This window comes from Opisthocomus hoazin, chromosome Z (genome assembly GCF_030867145.1).
Source record: "Opisthocomus hoazin isolate bOpiHoa1 chromosome Z, bOpiHoa1.hap1, whole genome shotgun sequence".
Taxonomy (NCBI): domain Eukaryota; kingdom Metazoa; phylum Chordata; class Aves; order Opisthocomiformes; family Opisthocomidae; genus Opisthocomus; species Opisthocomus hoazin.
This window is the reverse complement of record NC_134454.1, coordinates 4,004,339-4,025,299: the sequence shown is the minus strand read 5'-3', so window position 1 is coordinate 4,025,299 and position 20,961 is coordinate 4,004,339. Positions and strand designations below refer to the sequence as shown.

The 20,961-nt window shown below is 43.8% G+C and overlaps 1 protein-coding gene across 3 annotated transcripts in view; it reads left to right on the top strand.

Annotated features, from left to right (window-relative positions):
* The window catches only part of MCTP1 (multiple C2 and transmembrane domain containing 1), a 311,022-nt gene extending 292,098 nt beyond the window's left edge, over positions 1 to 18,924 (top strand). For all 3 annotated transcript variants that reach the window (XM_075411266.1, XM_075411268.1, XM_075411267.1), the window contains exons 18-21: positions 7,460 to 7,569; positions 12,002 to 12,111; positions 15,653 to 15,750; positions 16,867 to 18,924. In XM_075411266.1, the coding sequence (XP_075267381.1) occupies positions 7,460 to 7,569; positions 12,002 to 12,111; positions 15,653 to 15,750; positions 16,867 to 16,938 (390 nt within the window). In that variant the 3' untranslated portion in view covers positions 16,939 to 18,924. The remainder of the gene's footprint in view (positions 1 to 7,459; positions 7,570 to 12,001; positions 12,112 to 15,652; positions 15,751 to 16,866) is intronic.
* Positions 18,925 to 20,961: the final 2,037 nt, after the last annotated feature.

Below are 20,961 nucleotides of genomic sequence, written 5' to 3'. Positions count from 1 at the left end.
TACTATTCTGATGAGACCCATGTTGGTAATGAGTGGACTACAAAAATGTGTGGGTATGATTTAGATAAGCGTCTCAAAAATTCAGGTGTTTCGCTAAAAGCAATGCCTCGGCATTCCCTTTCTGGTTTCTCTGTCTGTTTCTCTCACTGCCACCCGAAGGCAGAGTTTTTATTCTAGCTGCTATGACTTGTTTCCACCTCACCTTCTTTCCAGGCGCTTGCATAGCAGGGCTGTTCTTATTTAAAATAACTGTCTCCAATAGAACTAGCAGGCTCTTTCCGTACCTTTTTAAGATTGTTAGAGCTTTGAGATTTGACTTTTACATTTCTCATCTCTCACATGTTCATCACAGAACTTGAAGAGTTGCATTAATGAGCACATCGTTAATTGCAGTTTTGCATTTAGCAGACATAGAGGGTAAACGCTGTTAGAACCGCTGGGGTTTACAACTCTAACTGTAAAATCATGGCCAAAGTTTGTTGCTTAGTAGAACTTCAGGACTGTATTGTAACTAAATTGGCTATTGCAAACAACTGCTGGACAGCACCAAGATTTCTGTGTTAGCCTCTGTTGGATGACATCGATGTGGCTGGATGTGAGAGGAGTGTTAAGGAAATCACTGTAAGCTTCAGTATAGTTCTGTCGCACATAAAGTGAGAAGCTCTCGCTTCCCTTGCTTAAAAATAGTAGAATTGGGTGACGGGGAGAAAAAGAGACAGCCAAGAGAAAAATTTCAGGTTTTTCAAATACGAACAAAAAGCAAATATGGATTCTGGCCACCCCAATACCTAACCCCACAACGCCTCAATTCAGTTTCCTTCCAAAATCATATCGAGAAAGGTAAGATGTTACTTGGCATTGTTGACTTTTTGCCCCTGAATGTATCACCACGAACAAACAAGCCTCCTCCCTTACCAAGTAATGTATCTGCTTGGAGTATTTATGAAATGAACACCTCATAAAGGTTTAGCGTTAGCCAAAGAGGTGTCGTGTAAGGAAAAATCTAAGTTTTTGCTTCCCCCCACTAGATAGCCCTTCAGTGGAATGGCATGTCACACCGTTAAATGGCCCTACTGCCTTCGTGTTTCTGTGTTCTATCTGGAGCGTTCTCGTTAAAGCGTTAAGATGTGCAGTGAAGGAGAGATCAGGAAGGAACAGATTTAAAAAGCATTGGGCAATACTGTGGAATGTGGCAGGGAGAAAAAGAAGATAAAAAGCACTGGCAAAAAATTCTCCATTTAGTAAGAATTTACATAAGAATTGCCACTAAAGTGTTATTTCTCTGCTTTGCAGAAAGCTTGCCATATCATCTTTTTCCCCAGAATTATTGCTGTAGCTCTTGACAATTTTTTTTCCTGATTTTACATTTATGTTCCAGCACTGCAGCAGTTCATGACACATGAAAAAGTCTAATTCGTTGTATAGGTGGCAGTGCCAAAAAGTCACAGAAGGTTCAAAATGATTTTTATCAACTCTCAGTGTATGTTTGAGGAAGAACAGATTGTTGTAATATTCATGCACGTAGGCATGGTATCTTCATAAACAGTGAATCTTCAGTGTTTTTGTCCACATGTTTATGTGATTTCTATTGTGCCTGGTTTCTGCTGTTTTAAATATGCAATGCTGACTAGGCAATAACATTTTATGGCTTCTTTCTGTAATAACCGTGACCACAAATACCATTTCTCCCTGTAAAACCCTACTCTTTTAATAAATGTGTAGTTTTCTCCATATTTTAGAAATCCTCTGCCTGATTTCCATTTGGCACGAGCGATTATTTCCAGACCTATTCTCCATGCACATGTAAAGATCCACGTTAGCAGGTAGACTTTAGAGATGACATATTTAGCATCTGTAAACAAGTGGTGGTGTCTCAAAAATGCGGTCAGTGAAGGTGTGGTACCAGATAATATGCTCAAAAGTGAAGCCCACAGTTTAAAAGCTCAGTTCTGACTATCGAACATAACCCTGGGATTCGATGTGCGATGTGAAATTGTGCCAGCGCTGTGAGCAAGCCTGCTCCCGCTGTTCCGTTTCAGGTCGGTATGAGCACCAGCCAGGCTTTCTCTTCTGTTGATGCTAAGTGGGGAACATCTGCTGGTACCTGTCTGCCTGGCATGTTGTCAGTCACTATTTAAAATAACTAGAAGCCTGAAGAGTTATGAGCTGGCTTACTGGAAGAGTGGAAACTTCTAAATTGTTAGGTACACTGACAGGTTTTACTGTCTTCAAGAGTCTTCCCATACTTTTTCAATTTAAGAAGTGGCAAGACCCACCGGTTAGAGTACTCCACAAGTGGCAGCCTTCAGGAGGGAAAAGTGGTTAAAACAACCTGAAGCTGTCAGTTCATTATAGACGTAATGGAGGAGGCCAGCATCAGGTCACCCCGTGCACCTTTCCAGGTCCTGTAGACCACTGAGCTTTACCTCACACTCACACTTCCAGTCAGCTTCAATGTAACAGTGTCTTCATGGTTGTCTGACCTCTTTCCATTTCCCTGAGAAAATGATAAAATAGTGACTTACCCATGTAACCATCACCAGATCTGAAGCCTTTTGACAGCGGTTCAGAAGACCTGTAGGAGATCAAATGCCTCCAGAGCTGAAATAGTGTTGGCTTACTATCTTCTTCTCAGTGACCTTCCCAGAAAGCAGAGGTTAGAGTCTGGGAGGTAATTGCTGAGGCCGTTCCTGGGCTTGTTCAGCCTGAAGAAAAGAAGACTGCGAGGGGACCTAATATATACTTACAGATATCTGAAGGGTGGGTGTCAGGAGGATGGGGCCAAGCTCTTTTCAGTAGTGCCCAGCAACAGGACAAGGGGCAATGGGCACAAACTGAGGCACAGGAAGTTCCGTCTGAACATGAGGAAGAACTTCTTCCCTCTGAGGGTGACGGAGCACTGGCACAGGCTGCCCAGGAAAGTTGTGGAGTCTCCTTCTCTAGAAATATTCAAGACCCGCCTGGACGCGGTCCTCTACAGCCTACTGTAGGTAACCCTGCTTCGGCAGGAGGGTTGGACTAGATGACCCGCAGAGGTCCCTTCCAACCCCTACCATTCTGTGATTCTGTGATTCTGGTAGTCCCCAGAGACAGGTTTTTGAGCAGTAGCTAGACCACAGGACAGTATTCAGCAGCTGGTGCTGTGTGTCCTCCCTGGGAGGTGCTAACGAGTTATGCCAGTAATGGGCTAATGAATTTCCTACCAGCACTTCTGGGTCTACTTCATTAGTCTCCAAAGCGAGGTCCACCAGGCCCTGTGCATGGCTGAGGCTCGTGGCAGGGGACAACATGGGGCCTATGGATGCTTTGGAGACCAACTATTAGTTGATGTGATCTGCAGTGTTTCCTCATGGAAGTGCTATTGTTCTGTTCAAGAAATAGACATTTATGGGTCTGCTACTGAAGGTCAAGGGGTGATTAGAGGGATTGCTCACCGATAGCTGCAGGGCTATGTTTTTGTGGCCGTAGGTAGTCCAGCATGACACAAGGAAGAAGAGCGCATGTGTCTTCTGGTGGCCAAGTGACAGGACCGTAGCACTTTCAGCATACCCGGTGAAGGCTCTTGCTGTCAGTGGTGGCTCCATATCCTCTCTCTGTACCTACCACACATTAGTCTGGCTTTGTCTCAGTAACTTTGGTCTCTACAGAGGTGCTCTATCATACCAGCTTGGGCAGCAAGGGGTGTTTTTGGAAGATCCATCTGGAGCCTCTGTCTTTCCCAAGCAGCATCTTCTTTCTGTTTTTTAAACTTTCCTATGATTTTTGTGTTTATGATCAATGCCTTCCTCCAACTTAGCGGTTATTAATAGGACTGTTATCCACCATAAAAAAATCAGAGCTTTATTCTCAGTACTAAAAATGTCTGCTTTCACTTGAAGCTCTTTTTTTTTTTTGCTGGCTTAATTCCATTAACTTTATTGAAGTTTACATTTGAGTCGAGCTGACTTATTTCTCCTGCTTTCCTTGTCTTTTGAAATGTTTGTTTTGTGAATGCACTTTAAACTAGAGAAGAGAGAGGTTTGGTGTTAGAGATATAATCCTTTCCTAAACAACCCTTTTTGATCATGGGATTGGAAGCGTAGTCCACTGAATAAAGAGACTCGGATAACACGGATTGTATTCAAGGTTTCATGCGAATTAGCTCCACACAGTTTAGAACTAGTCATTCGCTTTGTTTTGCTTTGGTTTCACCAAATGTAAAATACGGTTATGGCTGAAAATCAGTATACAAGAGTTAAGTATTATTTTTGACCAAGTAGTACATCAATCTGTAATCTACGATTTCCTGTGAAGCAGGAGGACGTGGTCTCCATCTTTACTTGGGGTTCATTCCCTTTTGTAAATTCAGGTCAGACTATCAATATCCATTTGACTTCTCTTTCACGGTTTGTGCTTAAAGCCATCCCCTAGCAAACATCTTGCTTTTCAGATACCTTAAGCCTACTGCAAACAAACAAATAATGGAAATTAAATAGTAATAAAGCTGTTGTTAGCTTTGTATAATAAATTTAATCTACTATTTAAATGGCAATTATTTCCAGAAACTTGGCAATTGCAACCGTACAAATGATGAAATTGATTCTAGTCACAGCCTATCTTTCTTTGGAAAGGAAATACCAATAGTGTTTGAAAAATGGATTATTAAGAACCTTGGTTTGCTCAAGGTGGCTCATGTGTTGTATTTGCTAACACAGCATCTTGCTGGAAGAAAATAAGTGCAGCGTTTCCCTAGCCCAGATTATTTTCTCCACAAATCTTTGGAGCAGGAAATAAAAAACAGCCAATAGTTGTTGGGCATGTGGAATTAGTTTAAGGAAAGCTGAACCCTGATCCTTCTGACCACCTCCTCTTTCCTGTGCTGTTTTGTCTATTGCTGCCTCAGAGTATGTCAACAAAATCGCTTTAAGCTCAGAAGGTGCAGTGGGGTGGAAACAGTGTTTTTTTTTCTCTCTCTCTTTCTGTATTTTGGGGTTTTTTGGGGGGGAGTTTAGGGAAATGATTTAAAACAGATGTGTTTTCACGAAAACATACAAGTCTGTCTTGTGAAATATTTGTAAAGCAAAACAGCCTCAGGACCTCTGAACGTAATCCCGGTTGAGTTCTGGAGATGTCACAAGGAGTACTGTTTTTGTTGCAGTGAAATACTTCTTTTCTCATACAACTTAATTATAAATCAAGATAACTTTACAGAGAGGGCAGAATCTGTTAAAGAAAACCGAAGAGGTAAAGCGAGAACATATTTGAAAAGCAGAAAAATACGTGTGATTTCTGTATGGCTTACACTTCTGCTGTATGAGAAAACGTTATTCTCATGTTTCTCCAGTACTGGACATTCGTGTTCTACATGAAGGGATAGAGCAGGTATCTCTTTCCTGATGAGAAATGAAACTCACTGGATGTACGCTGTGCCTCCTCTGAAGCTGTATACCCGAGGACAGTAACGCTCTCGTTGCCAAGGCTTCAAGAATGTAATAAATATTAGGGAAATAACTTCACAAATGACTCGGTGTTGCTGTGCAGCACTGGATGTCATTGATATCGGTGGCTGTGATTATGGACATCCTCGAAAAACAAAAATATTTCTTTGTGGTAGAAATAGTTATTAATCTTGACTGAGAACATAAGCTCTTTCACATTGCCTGAGAAGCTGGCTGTTTTGCTGTCTCTTAAGCATTTGGGTTTTTAAATTACACTCAGTGACTGAAAGTAGTTTTGCCATCTCTGTCTGCCTGTCTGCCTCTCTCATGATTGTTTATTTTTAGACAGTATGTGTTCTGTAGCTAAATACTTTCAACATCTTCACAAAAAATCTTGACAACATAGTTCCAGAACCAGTGTCATTGGAGTAACTTCAGGTGATCAAATGTTAAATGATGTTTTCCTCGTCCAATAAAAATCAATAGACTTTCTGCTAATTAAGCATCAGGAGAAGGAAAGAAGAATGAAATGCAGCATATGCTAATTTCTTCGGTGCTGGACTTTGGACTCAGTTACAGAGACTGTTATATTGTGTGGTTTGTGATGGCAAAATCTTGAAGAACTTTTTTGTCAAATATTTTACTGATCTTAAAATATTTTTTTTTCCATTTCTTATTTTGAGAAAGCACTAACGGAATTCAAGGTACATAGGGTAATATGTCATCAATCCATTGGAAATGTTGGACATAAACTTTTGACTTACATGTAGTCTGGGGAAAAAATGAAGATAAATTGTCCTTTTTTTCCATGGTGATGCTTCATTTTAATCCCACCTAACACAGAATTTTTGTGAGAGTGTTGTTGGCTCTGCGTGGATCTGATGCTGCAGCCTCTCCGGGCATAGAGACAGAAAGCTTTTTTGGGGAAAAAGACAGGTGTCAGAGAGGGAGGGGGCCCAGGTGAGGAGTGGTCCGTGGAGTATGTTGATGTACCTGAGCAGCACCTGGCTGGGTTCTTCTAGGAGGCAGAGTCTGCTCAAGTTTGCAGAAAGAAGGACAACATTGGCGCATGGCAAATCTGTCAAAGACCCCAGAAAACATCTTAATGAGGGTGATTCCTGCTTCTGAGGGACAAGTGGTCACTCTGGTTTTGAAAAAAAACCCACATTTTTATGGACACAAAGAATTTTAATCAATTTAAAAAAGATGAAGTGATGATTACACTTTTACATTACCATTAATTGATGGCTTTGTGAATATAAGTCCAATAGTGTGTAGAAAACTGAGTAAGTAAGGAGGTAATTAAATTAATTCCTACAATGACAGCTCCCATGCATTTTTCGTTTTGTCTGTGGCTAGCGTTTTCTGTGCTTTTGGAGCCACAGGCTACACTAGTTGCATTGTAAAGGCAGTGGGAGTTACATGTCTCATATACTTCATGGTAGTGGCACTTGAAAAATAGTGGGGAAAAATGAGAGAGCAGGCGAGAGCGTGCTCACCGGCTGAGCAGAAAGGTGGAACAGGTGATGGTGGGGAGCACCAGAGAGTCTGACAACTGAAACACGTGTTGGAGCCAGAGGGGATCGTGTCTGTAGGACCTGAGGTGTTTTTGGTTGCTCGCTCAGTGCGTCCCACAAGGAATGTTTGTCTTCCTGGTGCCTACATCACCGCGAGAACCGGCATTTTGACAGACGGCCCTTATTCCACCTTTTGACTCTGACCACTTGAGAGAGTGCACAACACATGAGGTTGGCACCGTCAACGTGTTTATAAACCAGGGACCTGGCTTACTGAAATATACATTTAGAAACTAATGCAATGGCAAACAAAACTGTGTGGTGCTCAGCATATATACTACAGCATACTTATTGTCAATATGCACTGCTTGAAGGACAAGAAAACAATTTCTGTTCGCCAGGTTTTACTGATTACTTTTAGATTAGTCTGTAACGTGCACTTTTGAAACTTAACTGATGGACACATGGTCCCTTTTGCTACGGTCAGAAACTACTTTATTCAACTACTCCTATTCTCTTCTTTAGGACAGTGAAAAAAAGGGATTTATGAATAGACTTTATGCCATCCAGGAGGTGTGTGTCAGTGTCCAGAACATCCTTGATGAAGTGGCTTCCTTCGGAGAAAGAGTCAAGAAGTAAGTGCTGACACAGGTGCAGAGTTGATCCCATTTGTATTTTTTCCAAGCTGAGGTATAAAATGTTAGACTATTTTTTTCTGTTTTTTTTTTTTTTTTTGAGGGGGAGTCCACTTTTAGATGATCCATGGTTGAAACTCATCTATATTTCCTTTGCTTTGTGGAGGCCCTCAGTTAATGAAAATCCTGTCATATTATTGTGGAATTTTGAAATAGATTAACTGGGGAAAAAATCAAATCTAAGGCTTTGAAGTAAAACAGAAATAGTATTTTGTTTTGCTGCCTAACAGTAGTTACTTAAAAGGAATGATAAAAAAATGCAGCTTTGATAAAGGAAATAAGCAGAGCTAGAGGTTTCAGATTTTAAGGCTATACAAATGTTCAGTTGCTGGAAGTGTTGTATTTGTGTGAGTTAGCAAAACTTTTCCTCCTAGAGCATATGTAATTTGTAACACCTAATACATGTATATCAGAATTGCCAACAAATTCAGGCCTTAAGCAAGAGATGTTCTGAAATTTATTGCAGGAAGTCTGATGTATTTTCCGCATGGTCAGTGAACAGCAGTGTAAGGTTTAGTATTTGAGATCAGATGGGCTCCAGAAAGACGTCTTCCAGCCATCAGCTGCGAAGCAGGGACAGGATTGATTTGGCTTTCTGCCCCCCAAAAGCCAAGAGCATCTCGTCCTCGCCGGATGAGAAGCTGGGAGGGCCAGGGGACCGGCAGAGGTGACCCAGGAGCCGCGCCGAGTTAGAAAGCCTTCACAAGAGGCTTTGCTGTAAAGCTTCCGTTGATGCACGCAGCACAGGTTAGAGGAGAGTTACAGCTGTGCGTTCCCTTGTTCTGGGTGTGATGCAGGAGCATCAGGCACCTGCCTTATGCGCTGCTGGGGCCATCCGCAATGCATTGGTGGTCCACACTGATGAGACCATAGCCTTTGCAAGGGGTGCAGCCCCGAAATAAGAACTGGCTTTTGGAGGTGAATTTTAGGAAACATGCGTTGGGTGGAGGTTGCACAATCACAGAATCCCAGCATGGCAGGGGTTGGCAGGGCCCTCTGTGGGTCACCCAGCCCAACCCCCTGCCCAAGCAGGGTCACCCACAGCAGGCTGCACAGGACCGCATCCAGGTAGGTCTGGAATATCTCCAGAGAAGGAGACTCCACAGCCCCTCTGGGCAGCCTGTTCCAGTGCTCCATCACCCTCAGAGGGAAGAAGTTCTTCCTGTGCTTCAGTTTGTGCCCATTGCCCCTTGTCCTGTCGCTGGGCACCACTGGAAAGAGTCTGGCCCCGTCCTCCTGACACCCACCCTGCAGATATTTATAAGCATTTCTAAGGTCCCCTCTCAGCCTTCTCTTCTCCAGGCTGAACAAGCCCAGCTCCCTCAGCCTTTCCTTGTAGGAGAGATGCTCCAGTCCCCTCATCATCCTCGTAGCCCTCCGCTGGACTCTCTCCAGTAGTTCTTCCAGGTCAGCCTGAAAGAAACAGGAGGATCATCTATCATGCTGTTCTGCCTTTTTTTTTCATTTTAAATCTATCAGCAATGGCAAGCGTATCAGGATGAGGTTGAAGAGGAGGTTGCCATTTATGCATTTAAGAGCAAAGTCCCTAATAGGAAAGCCTGGGAAACATCCCCATGGGGACACTTCCAGGCAGGCTGTGTTCACAGCAGCAGAGGCAGGCGCAAGCACATTGTACTGCACAAGTTTTCCAGACAAGCAAAATGAGCTGTTCTCTGAAAGAAGTCTTTTATCAAAAGGCTGTTCATTGAAGTTGTATTGATGATTAAGTTTTTCTAATTGTGCATTTTGGAAGTGGGGTTTGTTCTATTACATACCAGATGAAAGCAACAGAATTTTCTAAACTGAGTGAGACTGAATCTTCCTATAAATCTTTGTAATTTGTTCCTAAAACTATAATGGGAAACCTGCACTGAATGCTGTGCTAACACAGCACATAAGGAGGTTTGCTAAGTGAGGAGCCAGTGTTCCCACACATGGCGTGTCTGTGATCCATTGCACAAAGCCGAGTCACAGGAACACGAGCAGACCCTCAACCTTCTGTTCATCCCAAATGCATGCAGAAGAGGGGAAAAGAGCAGGTGTCCCCTGAGGAGAAAGGGAGTGATCCTACACCAAGTGACACTAACATAATGTTCACTCTGGAGACATGTCAAAATTGCCAGGGAGAAAAGAAGACAAATAAACACAAGAAGCCAGAGCTCATTATGAAAAATATGGCTAGCAATTCAGATAATTGCAATTATTCAGCCAGAGAAGCCAAAATAATGTAATCACACTGACTGGGCCTGTAGCTAGTGGTAATACTTTAAAGAGCATTATCAGACTATTTAGAACCAAAGCCACGTTCTCCTTCTGGATAAATGTCATGCAGCACCTTTGACATGGTGACACCTTCATGGAACAATCCCATTGAGCCAAGCTCCCTTTAACCAGCGTTCCTGTGGGACATATGTATGAATTGGCCATCTGGCCTTTCTCTCTTCCCTGCACACAGAGGATGGAGAGCCATAGCGTGGCCGTTTCAAGACGTGTTATCTCCCACTTCCTCTCTGTCCACACCTCAACCTCTGGAAAATGAGGTGGTCAGCCAGTTTTTTAATCACAGTGTAGAGTTTAGGAACCTTATTAAGGATGTTTTAATCTGGAGCTTTTTTGGAAAGCTGATGTCCTGCAGCTCTGGTGGGACCCCAGAAGTTGTCTTCTTTTATCCGTAAAGGAAAAATCTTTATTTGATTTGATTTTATCTGGAATGATAAAGTTTCTCTTTGCTTTTCCTCCAATGTACTTTTATCTTATGCCACTCCCTCCTTTCTTTCCTCCTTCCATCCTTTTTCTCTTTTTTTTTGCCACTCAAAGTGTTTTTATTTCCTTCTTTCATCTGCTGCTGTTGCATTATCCCTGTCTTCAGGACTGACTGTTCTGTCCCCTTCTTTTCCCTAACCCTCTCCTTAGTTGCATGGATGAGTTTCCAGCTTTGCATACCCACACACCAGCCTTTTCCTGAGCGTACCCCCCCAGGACAGAGGGGTTCCTGGCCGGGGAGTGCTCGTGCACATCAAGCAGAGGGGGAGCCCCCTGCTCAGCCTTTATCTGCCTGTGCCCTCCTTGGCGCAGAGCAGGGAGGAGGTAAAGCAGAAAGCCTTAGCAGTGCTCCCCTAACTCATACCCGACCTCCGCGCTGGTGTGGAAGACGGGAATCTGGGTTGCCTGTGCGAGCAGGTTTGTGGAGAAGGAGAATTCGTGCATTTTGCCTGATGCTGCAATCGAGGGTGGGCACGGACATTTCCAAAAAGCGGAGCGGAGCTGCCGTTCAGCAGGCGAGTGGGTGAAGCCAGGACCTCCTTCCATTTCCACTGGGAGTGGGTCCAAGCTCTGATGTCCAGCATCCATGCCTTCACCCTCAGCAAGTTTGCTGATGACACCAAACTGGGTGGAGTGGTGGATACACCGGAAAGCTGTGCTGCCATTCAGCAAGACCTGGACAGGCTGGAAAGTTGGGCAGAGAGGAACCTGATGAGGTTCAACAAGGGCAACTGCAGGGTCTTGCACCTGGGGAGGAACAACCCCATGCATCAGTACAGGCTTGGGGTGGACCTGCTGGAGACCAGCTCTGTGTAGAGGGACCTGGGAGTCCTGGTGCACAACAGGTTGGCCATGAGCCAGCAGTGTGCCCTGGCTGCCAAGAAAGCCAATGGGATCCTGGGATACATCAAGAAGAGTGTGGCCAGCAGGACAAGGGAGGTTCTCCTTCCCACTCTACTCTGCCCTGGTGAGGCCCCATCTGCAGTACCGTGTCCAGTTCTGGGATCCCCAGTTCAAGAAAGATGAGGAGCTACTGGAGAGAGTCCAGTGGAGGGCTATGAGGATGGTGAGGGGACTGGAGCATCTCTCCTACGAGGAGAGGCTGAGGGAGCTGGGCTTGTTCAGCCTGAAGAAGAGAAGGCTGCGAGGGGACCTTATAAATGCTTATCAATATCTGCAGGGTGGGTGTCAGGAGGATGGGGCCAAATTCTTTTCAGTGGTGCCCAGCGACAGGACAAGGGGCAATGGGCACAAACTGAGGCACAGGAAGTTCCGTCTGAACATGAGGAAGAACTTCTTCCCTCTGAGGGTGACGGAGCCCTGGCCCAGGCTGCCCAGGGAGGCTGTGGAGTCTCCTTCTCTGGAGATATTCCAGACCCGCCTGGACGCGGTGCTGTGCAGCCTGCTCTGGGTGACCCTGCTTCAGCAGGAGGGTTGGACTGGGTGACCCACAGAGGTCCCTGCCAACCCCTGCCATGCTGGGATTCAGTGTGTGGTTTCGGTTTGTTCTCACTGATGAAAACCAGCACTTCTCCCCCTCTCCTGCTCTTTATTTGCTCTTTTATTGTCGGATGACTGCAGTTCTGACGTCTGTTAATTTTTCTTTTAGTACGTTCAACTGGACTGTCCCATTCCTGAGCTGGCTGGCGATTGTTGCCCTCTCCGTGTTCACCATCATCCTGTATTTCATTCCACTGAGATACATCGTCCTTGTCTGGGGTAAGTAAAGCCTTTTTTAACTGTCTGTGCCACTTAGAAAAAACTGGGTTTTTAGGGATGACTTACATTGTCAGTACTTTTCTGTATTTATGGTCATGAAGCTGCCCCATGATGGAAACAGACAGGTTAGTTAAAAATCGCAACAGTGTAAAGATTTAGGCCCACCTGCAAAATGCATTTTTCTTGGCTGGCATTCTGGTCTTCATCATACTATAAACATGTAGCCATGAGGATTCTTCATATATCAAAGTGTAGCTTTGTCTAGATATTCCTCTGATTTATTTTCACCACTTATACACAAACAGAGGTGTTTCAATCTATATAGTGCATTTAGGACAATATGCCTTTTTTACTGCAGTGCTTTATCTTGTGAAAGCATATGTAAACATGGCAACAAAAAAACTGTTTAAAGGGTCACCTTTAGTCCGACAGAAAGGTATATGTGGTGACGGGTTGATAATGAACAGAAACTGGTGGGGGACAGGGGGATGGAATTGTGATTGATCCAAGCTCTCACTACTTGTCCTTATATTTATTCTTTATACTGATTTTAAACAGCTACCGTTACCACATCTGTTGTAAATAACGCTCCAAGTTTTCATTTGAACATGTTTTATACATCTTACACTGCCAGCAGCTGTACCTGATTCAGCAGTGCAGACTTGTGAAGAGCATTGTCTCAATTAAATCTGTGGCTAGATTTTCTTTCTGAAGAAAAGAATAAAAATATTGCCTTTGTAAAAACTTCTGAATGCAAGAGACGACATAAAATCATCAGACTGACTTCTAAGAATATATTTGCTATATATCAGTCAGTAATATCCTTACAGAGTCTTCACAAATGTAGCAGAATATATAAAATGGCAAAGAACCGATAGGGTTTGAACAAAAATTTTTTTTACAGAACCAAAAAACACAAGCAAGTGGGCTTACTGTCTTTTCCCATCTTGAAATTTCATTTATTCCCCACGTGTCCTGCATCACTTGGACACAACCTGGACTCTTAGTCGGTTCCCAAAATTTCGTTCTTCCTAGCGCACACAAGATGGTAGGCCTCTGTTACTGAGGTTTGAAGTACTTGGTCTCTGTCCTTGTTCTGTCATTTTTTGGAGAGATCTGGTGTCTTGTGCACTTGCTTTCATACATCCTCTTGGTTTCATGCAAGAACCTGAGGTTATAATACCCCTCCAAGACCCACAGAACTATACAGTCATCACAGTTGTTTGAAAATCTCCTGACAGGTGCCCCTGAGATACGCCGGGAGGGGTCACACGCCCCCAAAAATGTCCCTGCTTCAGGTAAGGCAGAGCCTTGACTCCCCAGCTGGAGTCCATGCGTCCCCAGCCATGGCTGGATAACCAAAGCACAGATGATTCCAAGTGCACCTTGCCTCTTTCCTTCCATCTGTTCCCTCCCTGCCCCCAAGTTACCTAGTCTGTCTATGTAGAACTTCAAGCACCTTGGTTCACCAGAAGTTTCAGCTCCATGTTTTTCTCCTGGATTTCAGTGTAGGTGGCTTCTCATTCAGCAGGTGTCTGGGGTTCCCTTCCTCAGGGACCTATTTCTCTTGCGTCGTGCCAGGAGACCAGACGGGTACTGCATAGCTGCAGCTCCAGTAGTGCAGACCTCCTCGGGTGAAAGACATTCGCGCAGAACCATGTCATGCTGTGTGTATCTTTGAGCAGCTGTCCCTTCAAAAAATGCTGTTTTTTAAGCACATGCCCATTTTCCCCATTATTGTGTGTTTCTAGCCTTCCCTGTCTACATACGTTTCTTCATCCCATTTGCCCATCCTGCATTTGACAGCAAATGACCTCTGTCATCTCTCTTTTGTCCGTAGGAAAGCTTGAGCTGGTCTGTAGCAGCATCTGCCCATTTTGTTCTTTGGAAAGGCAGGTTTTTCAAATGAAATTCCTCCATGTTACGGCTGGTCTTTTGTGTAGCTGCCTTTCTTCTGTGCGTCCATAGGGACTGCTTCTTTCGGCCTGCACTGGGAGGAAAATCTCAGTTCTTTCCCTCCTGGACGTATTTCTCCCCATGGAGACTACTGGTCCTTGAACACGTAGTGTGTTAGCCATGGTGGAGCAGGAACCACCTCTGCACTCTGCTCCCATTCGCAGGAGTGCAGAGTCCTGGTAACTGCTGCAGCTGTTCAGGTGGAGAGGAGTATAAAGAAAATAATTTTAATCTGAAAATTGCAAAGCTTTTTGAAAAGGCCTAATCCCCTTCTTGTATTTTACTTCTCCTGTAGCATCCCATCTCAGCTCTTTTCTCTTCTTGAGCCTTGACCACGATCTACTCACACGTTTACTTTCACGGGGTGACTGGTTCTTTCCTTTGTAGGACGTGACGAGGTGAGACCATATCAGCTCCTAAATTCACCCGTGGGTGGTCCAGTGGCCACATGCAATGGATGGTGGGGTAGACCTTGGATTTCTCAGTCACTTGCTGATGTAAAGGATCTTCTTAAACAAAGGTGTTTGAATCTTCAATATTCTTGCTCATTGCTCATGCACCAGATACAGAGATCGCAGCATCTCCTATCATCTGCACCGCAGAACTGAGAATTCGTGCGGTGGGAGGCCGTGGGTGTTATGGAGACTGCAGCTTGTGCGCTCCGTCCCGAAGCTTTATGTCCTTGCTAAAGCTTTCTGAAAGGCCCGGGCACCAAACACTTCACGGAAGATAAAGTGTATTATCTTATCTCTGATACAGCTTTGATAAATTACACTGAACAGCACATTTTTAGTGCTTTCCCAGCTTTCTCCGCTCACGGGACAGTCTGTGTGGTTCATACCCATTGGTTCCTGCCCATGTTTTAGGTGTGTATTCCCAGAGCACACGCACAAGGTTCTCCTGTGAAAGGTGTATAAATCTGACGTGGTATGTAATGATAAGAAAACCAGGTTAATTTAAAAGCCTGCTTTCAGTTGGGTTTGGGGAGGATTTTCTTGGTGCTTTTCAGCACTCGTTGTCAATAGGCATGGTAAGACCGTGATGTCTGAGGGAGACGTCACGTCCCTTCTCTGCACTGCTGTCAGATCGTCTGTATTTGTCATTCGCAGGCAGACGTTTGCGTAAACTCACCCTAAAGCCTTTGTGTGATGCAGACTGCACTGCTTCCCATGTGCTTCGCCATCTTCAGCACTGGAAAGGTTTTCCTTCTGTCTGGTCTGAATCCAGTCCTGCAGTTAAGCCCAGTATTGCTCATCCTTCCCACCACAGAAATGGAGTACACCTCATTCCTCTCCTTTTTGCAACTTCTGCATAAAAATCATAGTTTCTGTTAGTTTAAAAAAAAAAAAAAAGTATTGGAGGAATTTGAAAATGTCCCTGGAAATTTTACATTTTGAAGCAGAAGGAACCAGAGCAGCAGATTCTGACTTTTAGAACCTGAGTTTACAGTTCATTCATTAATTCAGTGCCAATGTCAGACTTTGAAATGGATCCTAAAATCTTTTTTAGAATTTTGCCAAAAATACATATTAAAAAAAAAAAAAACACCCCGATGATAGTAACATTTGAACTTTCACTTTTGCAGGCATCAATAAATTTACAAAGAAGCTTCGAAGTCCGTACGCAATTGATAACAACGAGCTGCTTGACTTTCTGTCCAGAGTTCCTTCAGATGTGCAAGTGGTGTGTATGCTTTTTAAAGTGCCCTTACAGGAGTGAATTTGATATGTGGCATCATGATTCATTTCTGGTCTTTTTAAACAAATTTTAAAGCAGTTATTTTGATGCAGCTTTAAGTTCTTTGGCACAAAAAGAAATTGCAACGCAAGCTGGGGAGAGTCCATGAACCTTAGGGAGGCTGCTGGACTGTTTGCAGTGAGGGACTGGCTACTACCTCGGCTGCGCCTTGGAGGACCCGCAGGGGCAACCAGTGAAAAGAGAAGTATCTGGGAGAAGGTAGCTGGGGCTACAGTTTGTATTAAGCAGCCTCCAGCAGCATGGGAATCTAGCTGGGATAAGGCACCGTGTGGGAAATGCTGGGGCTGTCGGGATGTGCAGAGAGGGAGGAGGAAGGCCAGGTGATGGAAGGAGCTGCGTCGAGATGGAGTCAGCAGCGGCGGCTTTGCCCGGCATCTCGTGACAGCAGCCTGAGACCACTTCAGCCTTTCGAAGGTTTTTGCTGTGGCCACAGTTCAACCGTGCTCATAAACTCCTTTAAAAATAAGCTGGTTGTGAATTACGAGCTTTTGTAACGCGGTACACAATCTCTTGAGAAGGTGCAAGCATTAAGATAATGTCAGGCACATAAATCACCTCCAGTATCACAAAGATTATACACTTTCCTTATTTCTAAGCAGCGGTTTCAGTTCAGAGCTGGTATAAATAAGAGGCATGGGTGCGCGTACCCACTCTGAATCCGATCCCTTCTGTGGTATGCCTTTGAAAATAAGCAAGGTTTTAAGAAACTGTACAGAGAATATTAATCCAATTCTTTCAACAGGATAGTGTTTATTCTCTGTTAGAGCTCGTGGAGAACACACAAAAAAAGTAGCCTTCTTAGAGTTTACATCAGCCCACGGTGTTACTTCCTGGCAGGATTTTCCTGCTGCTGTTTTTCCTTCTTCCTCTAGACCTATCCTTGTGCTGTTGAATCACAGCTGCAGATGCCATGTACTGTGCAGGGGGATAGTTTACTTTTTCTTTCTTTTTTTTTTTTTCCCTAGGAAAAAAAATAGAAATCTTTCCTTTCCTAGCAAGCAGCACCTGACAGGTTTCTTCTCGAACATTGTGTTTAAACAGGTGCAGTACCATGAACTGAAACAAGACCCCAGTCACAGCCCGAGCAAGAGGAAGAAAAACAACCCTGGCTAGCCAGCTTCGGGTCTTGAGGAGACTAGCGTCTGCAGGGGGAAGATAAAAGAAGAAGCCTACAGCCTAAGCAGCGTTTCCTTTCTCAAAGCTTTTTATTTATTTTGCCTTTTTATCTGATGGGGAGGTTTTGTAAATATTGTAAAAAGGCATTTATCGTTTCGCACTGTAAAGACATTTGACGAAGGTTTCGAGTAGGGTTTTTGCCATTTGAAAGCCTTGTTAGAAACAGCGTAACACATTGAGTTAATCAAAAGTGGTAAATGTGCACTGCTACTTGATGGTCAAAGATACCTGAAATACTCAAATCGTGCCGACTAAATCTATAAAAGGTATAAATTTAAATCTGACTCAAAAATTCAGTCAGATTTTATTTGTGAGCATTAATATTTTTATCCAGTAAGTCACCATTACAATTTTCTATGTTTTATACATTTCAAGAGAAATACAATGTAGTGGAGCCTACTGCACTTAAGTTTTAGCAGATTTTTTTGAACTCCAGACCCTGGTGTTAATTCCTGGTGCAACATTTTCCTGTGCAGTAGGGCTGCTTGTAAGATAGTGAGAAACACCAAGTGCAAATCTCTATCTGGAGCTCCCAAAAGAAGTTCCTGTTGTTTTTATCATTCCATTGCAAGACCTAAAAATCTCTGTGTCTCTCAAAATACTGCCAGGTTTGTAACTGATTGCCTATACGATTTTTCTATGTGTGCCAGTAATCTTCATTTGTACTACACAGTTTAGTGAATGAGGTTCATCATTCTGCCGTAATGGAGATACTACCAAACCAACTCCGTATTGCTTTGGGTGTCATGCTATGAACACCTTTTGTGCACATCACTATTCTAATATGGACATCTTGCAGCAAATGTTTTTGCTTTCAAATCACAACGTCATACTAATATGCTGTGTGATAGAACACATTACCTGTTGCCAATGTGAAAAATAGTGTAGAGGAAAAAAAAAAATGCAGTTGTGGTAAAACAGATATACCGGTTTTATTTCCTTAGCTAATAATGTAGTCAGTTCTTCTCATACGGTTGTGCCCTACTGCATGGAAACTGCATTATTTCATAAATTACATGGGACATAGATGAGAAACGTTTACATTTCAGATGTCTTAGTGGCCACTGCATAACGAGTACTTGGGGATATATTCCGATAGCTGCATGTAGATTTCCACGCTCAGCTCCCCGCGTAGTGAGCAGAGAATTCGTTCCTAAGGGACTACCTGTGCACAGCTCGTAGTCGCAGCGCCCGGTGACATTAAAGGGGATTTTTGCCCTGGGGAGAACGGCGGGACAGCGTCCTCGAGGGAGGCTGTTCCGCTGGTCCCCTCTGGGTTACCTCTCATTGGTTGCAATCGCTGGTAAAGTTATATTGCACTACTCTAACAATACTTTTTGAAAAGACTATTTAGAAATACTTTGCAAGCGGATGTACATATATTTGTCTAAAGAATTACATGTCAGCTGCATTGCTCATGAAGGATCATCCTGGGTTTGTTTATTTTACAGACATGTTGATAGCCAGTTTCAGATGTGATGGTTATTTTGATCTTTCCGTTTGTATGTTTGAAAGAATGCCAACCAAACGACTGCTCTGCAGAAAGCCTTGGACCTAAATACGCTCTTGTTACATCATGACTTTAAAAGAATTTATTTGCGAAGCTTGTGTAACCACCTTTTTCACTGTATGCTGCCTGAAGAGTAACATACTATTGACGAAGTCAGAATCACTGATGAACGTATTTTGTTCAAAAAAAGCCAAAATTTTGACTTGACAGTGTGTGAATGTTTGTTGCCAGCTGTCAGTTTCGCAGGGTTCTTTGATACGCTGCAAGCCTCGTACCTTCTTAACGTTGCCCATCGGTCTGCGTGCGATCTCCTGTTGTGTTTTCTTTCTGTACTCAAAAAACTTCAAGTGTCTACTTTGGTGGAAATGTCTGAGTTCGTTATACACATTTACTGCATTAAACACAGTTTTAGGCATCTCTCTACCAGGTATTAGGAAGCCTCTTTCTTTGAAGTCCTAGACTGTCATTTTCCCATGAGTGGTGTGAAGGGCAATCACACGAAAACATATTTCTCTGTGCAGGATTTCAGTGGTTTAAGCGCTAAAACATGTAAAAGGTGGGGGGGGGGGGTGGCAGGGGAGAGAAGAACATCTGTTTGTTGAAAATTGATGAACTACTTTTAATGCCTTAATCACTTAAAATTGATCTCACTGAAAATATAACGTTCATAGGCAAGGCTAAGAATGCATATTGATTAAATATGATTCTCCTGCCACAACAGGACATTTTAAAGTCACATTTTAAAATAACTTGACAGCGAGCCTGTTTTCACTATTTGCAGTTTGTCTACTCTGCTTTTGTGTGGGAGGCCTCTGTGGAGATTCTGTCCTGCCTTACGCCGTAAATATTTCAATGTATCTTCCGCTTCCAGACTGGTTCTGAAGTCAGTTTCCATCCTGATAGATTTGCTGTGTTTTAGTCCTAAGCAACTTGTCTGTTCATAAACAATCGCAGAAGAATAATGCATCTCATGATCACGAAACTCTTTCTGCTCTCAGAAAATCAAATTTAACAACTTTATTTGGGTGCAGTGCAAATGGGTTAACTTAATTGGGGTCTGCATGTAAAGTAAGCACTCAAGAATAATTGTCTGAGAGGTTCTAATTGAATTTCTGCCAATAACTCACAGCACAGAGCTTGCTCACCTTGTTTTTACAGTTGTTTCTTTTTGTAGTAAGGAACAGCTAAGTGTTTTTCATAATAGCAATGAGCTTTAGCTTGAAGAGCTCCTGTACTGTAACACAGCATTTTAAATCCCGGTGGAATATAACCCAAGTTTTTTCTATTGCAATCAGAACATCAGTGGAATAATGAGGAAGCAATTAAGCAGGCTGCATACAGTGTATCAGCTAATGTGGGCCCTAAGAGCACAGGCTCCACCAACAAGAGGAAGAGCTGCCGGGCCTGCCAGCAAATGTACTGCACAATGCTGAATTATTTCATTCTAGGACGGCCCAAGAGCATAAAGCGAAGGAGGGGAGGGGGAAGTTTTTTTCTCCCGTCTGCGCTAGATCACATACCCGCCACACAAAGCGTAACAAAACCTCTGCAGCTCTCTGCCCAGCAGCCAGAGATCCCTGCCCTTCCACCCCTGCCTCGGCTGCAGGAGTCTTGCTGACAGCCAGACATGAGCTCCTTCCCGTTTCTGAGCCTGCTTCTCTTTTGAGGGCAAACTTTTTCCTCCCAGCTGGGCTGATTTCCAGACTGCTGCGCAGCTGCTTCTATTAAAGACAGCTCATCTCCCCTCACCACCACCAAAACTGCTATTGCAAATTTTCAATAAATACCTCCTCCTCAAGAATTCTTCTGAAATCTTGCAAAACTTTTTACATCAAACCCAGTTGCAATTATAGCTGTTTTTCAGTGTGGAAGGCCGGTTTTCCATGGCTTTCTGCCTAATTAAGGTATGGCATAAAAGCAGTGTATCTTCAGACTCTCAAAGGGGAAATTCAGCTACTCCCAGATAAAATGCAATCTTGAGACATCAGCCTTGAAAACTGTGAAGGCTTTAACAAAGCATGCTGTACCCCAGTCTCTCCCTTACAGAAGTGGGTGAAACGCAACCGGCCGAAAGGCTCACACAACTGGTGAATCGGTTAAGGGCAAAGCAGAGGGAACGGGGGTGAGGAGCAGCCTGGAGAAGGTTGTGTAGACCCAGAGAGAGACACTCTGGAACACTGGAACAGGCTGCCCAGAGAGGTTGTGGTCTCCTTCTCTGGAGATATTCCAGCCCCGCCTGGACGCGGTGCTGTGCAGCCTGCTCTGGGTGACCCTGCTTGGGCAGGGGGAGAGACTGGGTGACCCACAGAGGTCCCTGCCAACCCGTAACATTCTGTGATTCTGTGATTCTGTGACAGTATTGCCTGGCCTGCCTTACCCTGACATGACGACACATTCCTAAAAGTTTATTTTTCACGTAATTGCATGTAATCTTTTTTAGGGATGTCACA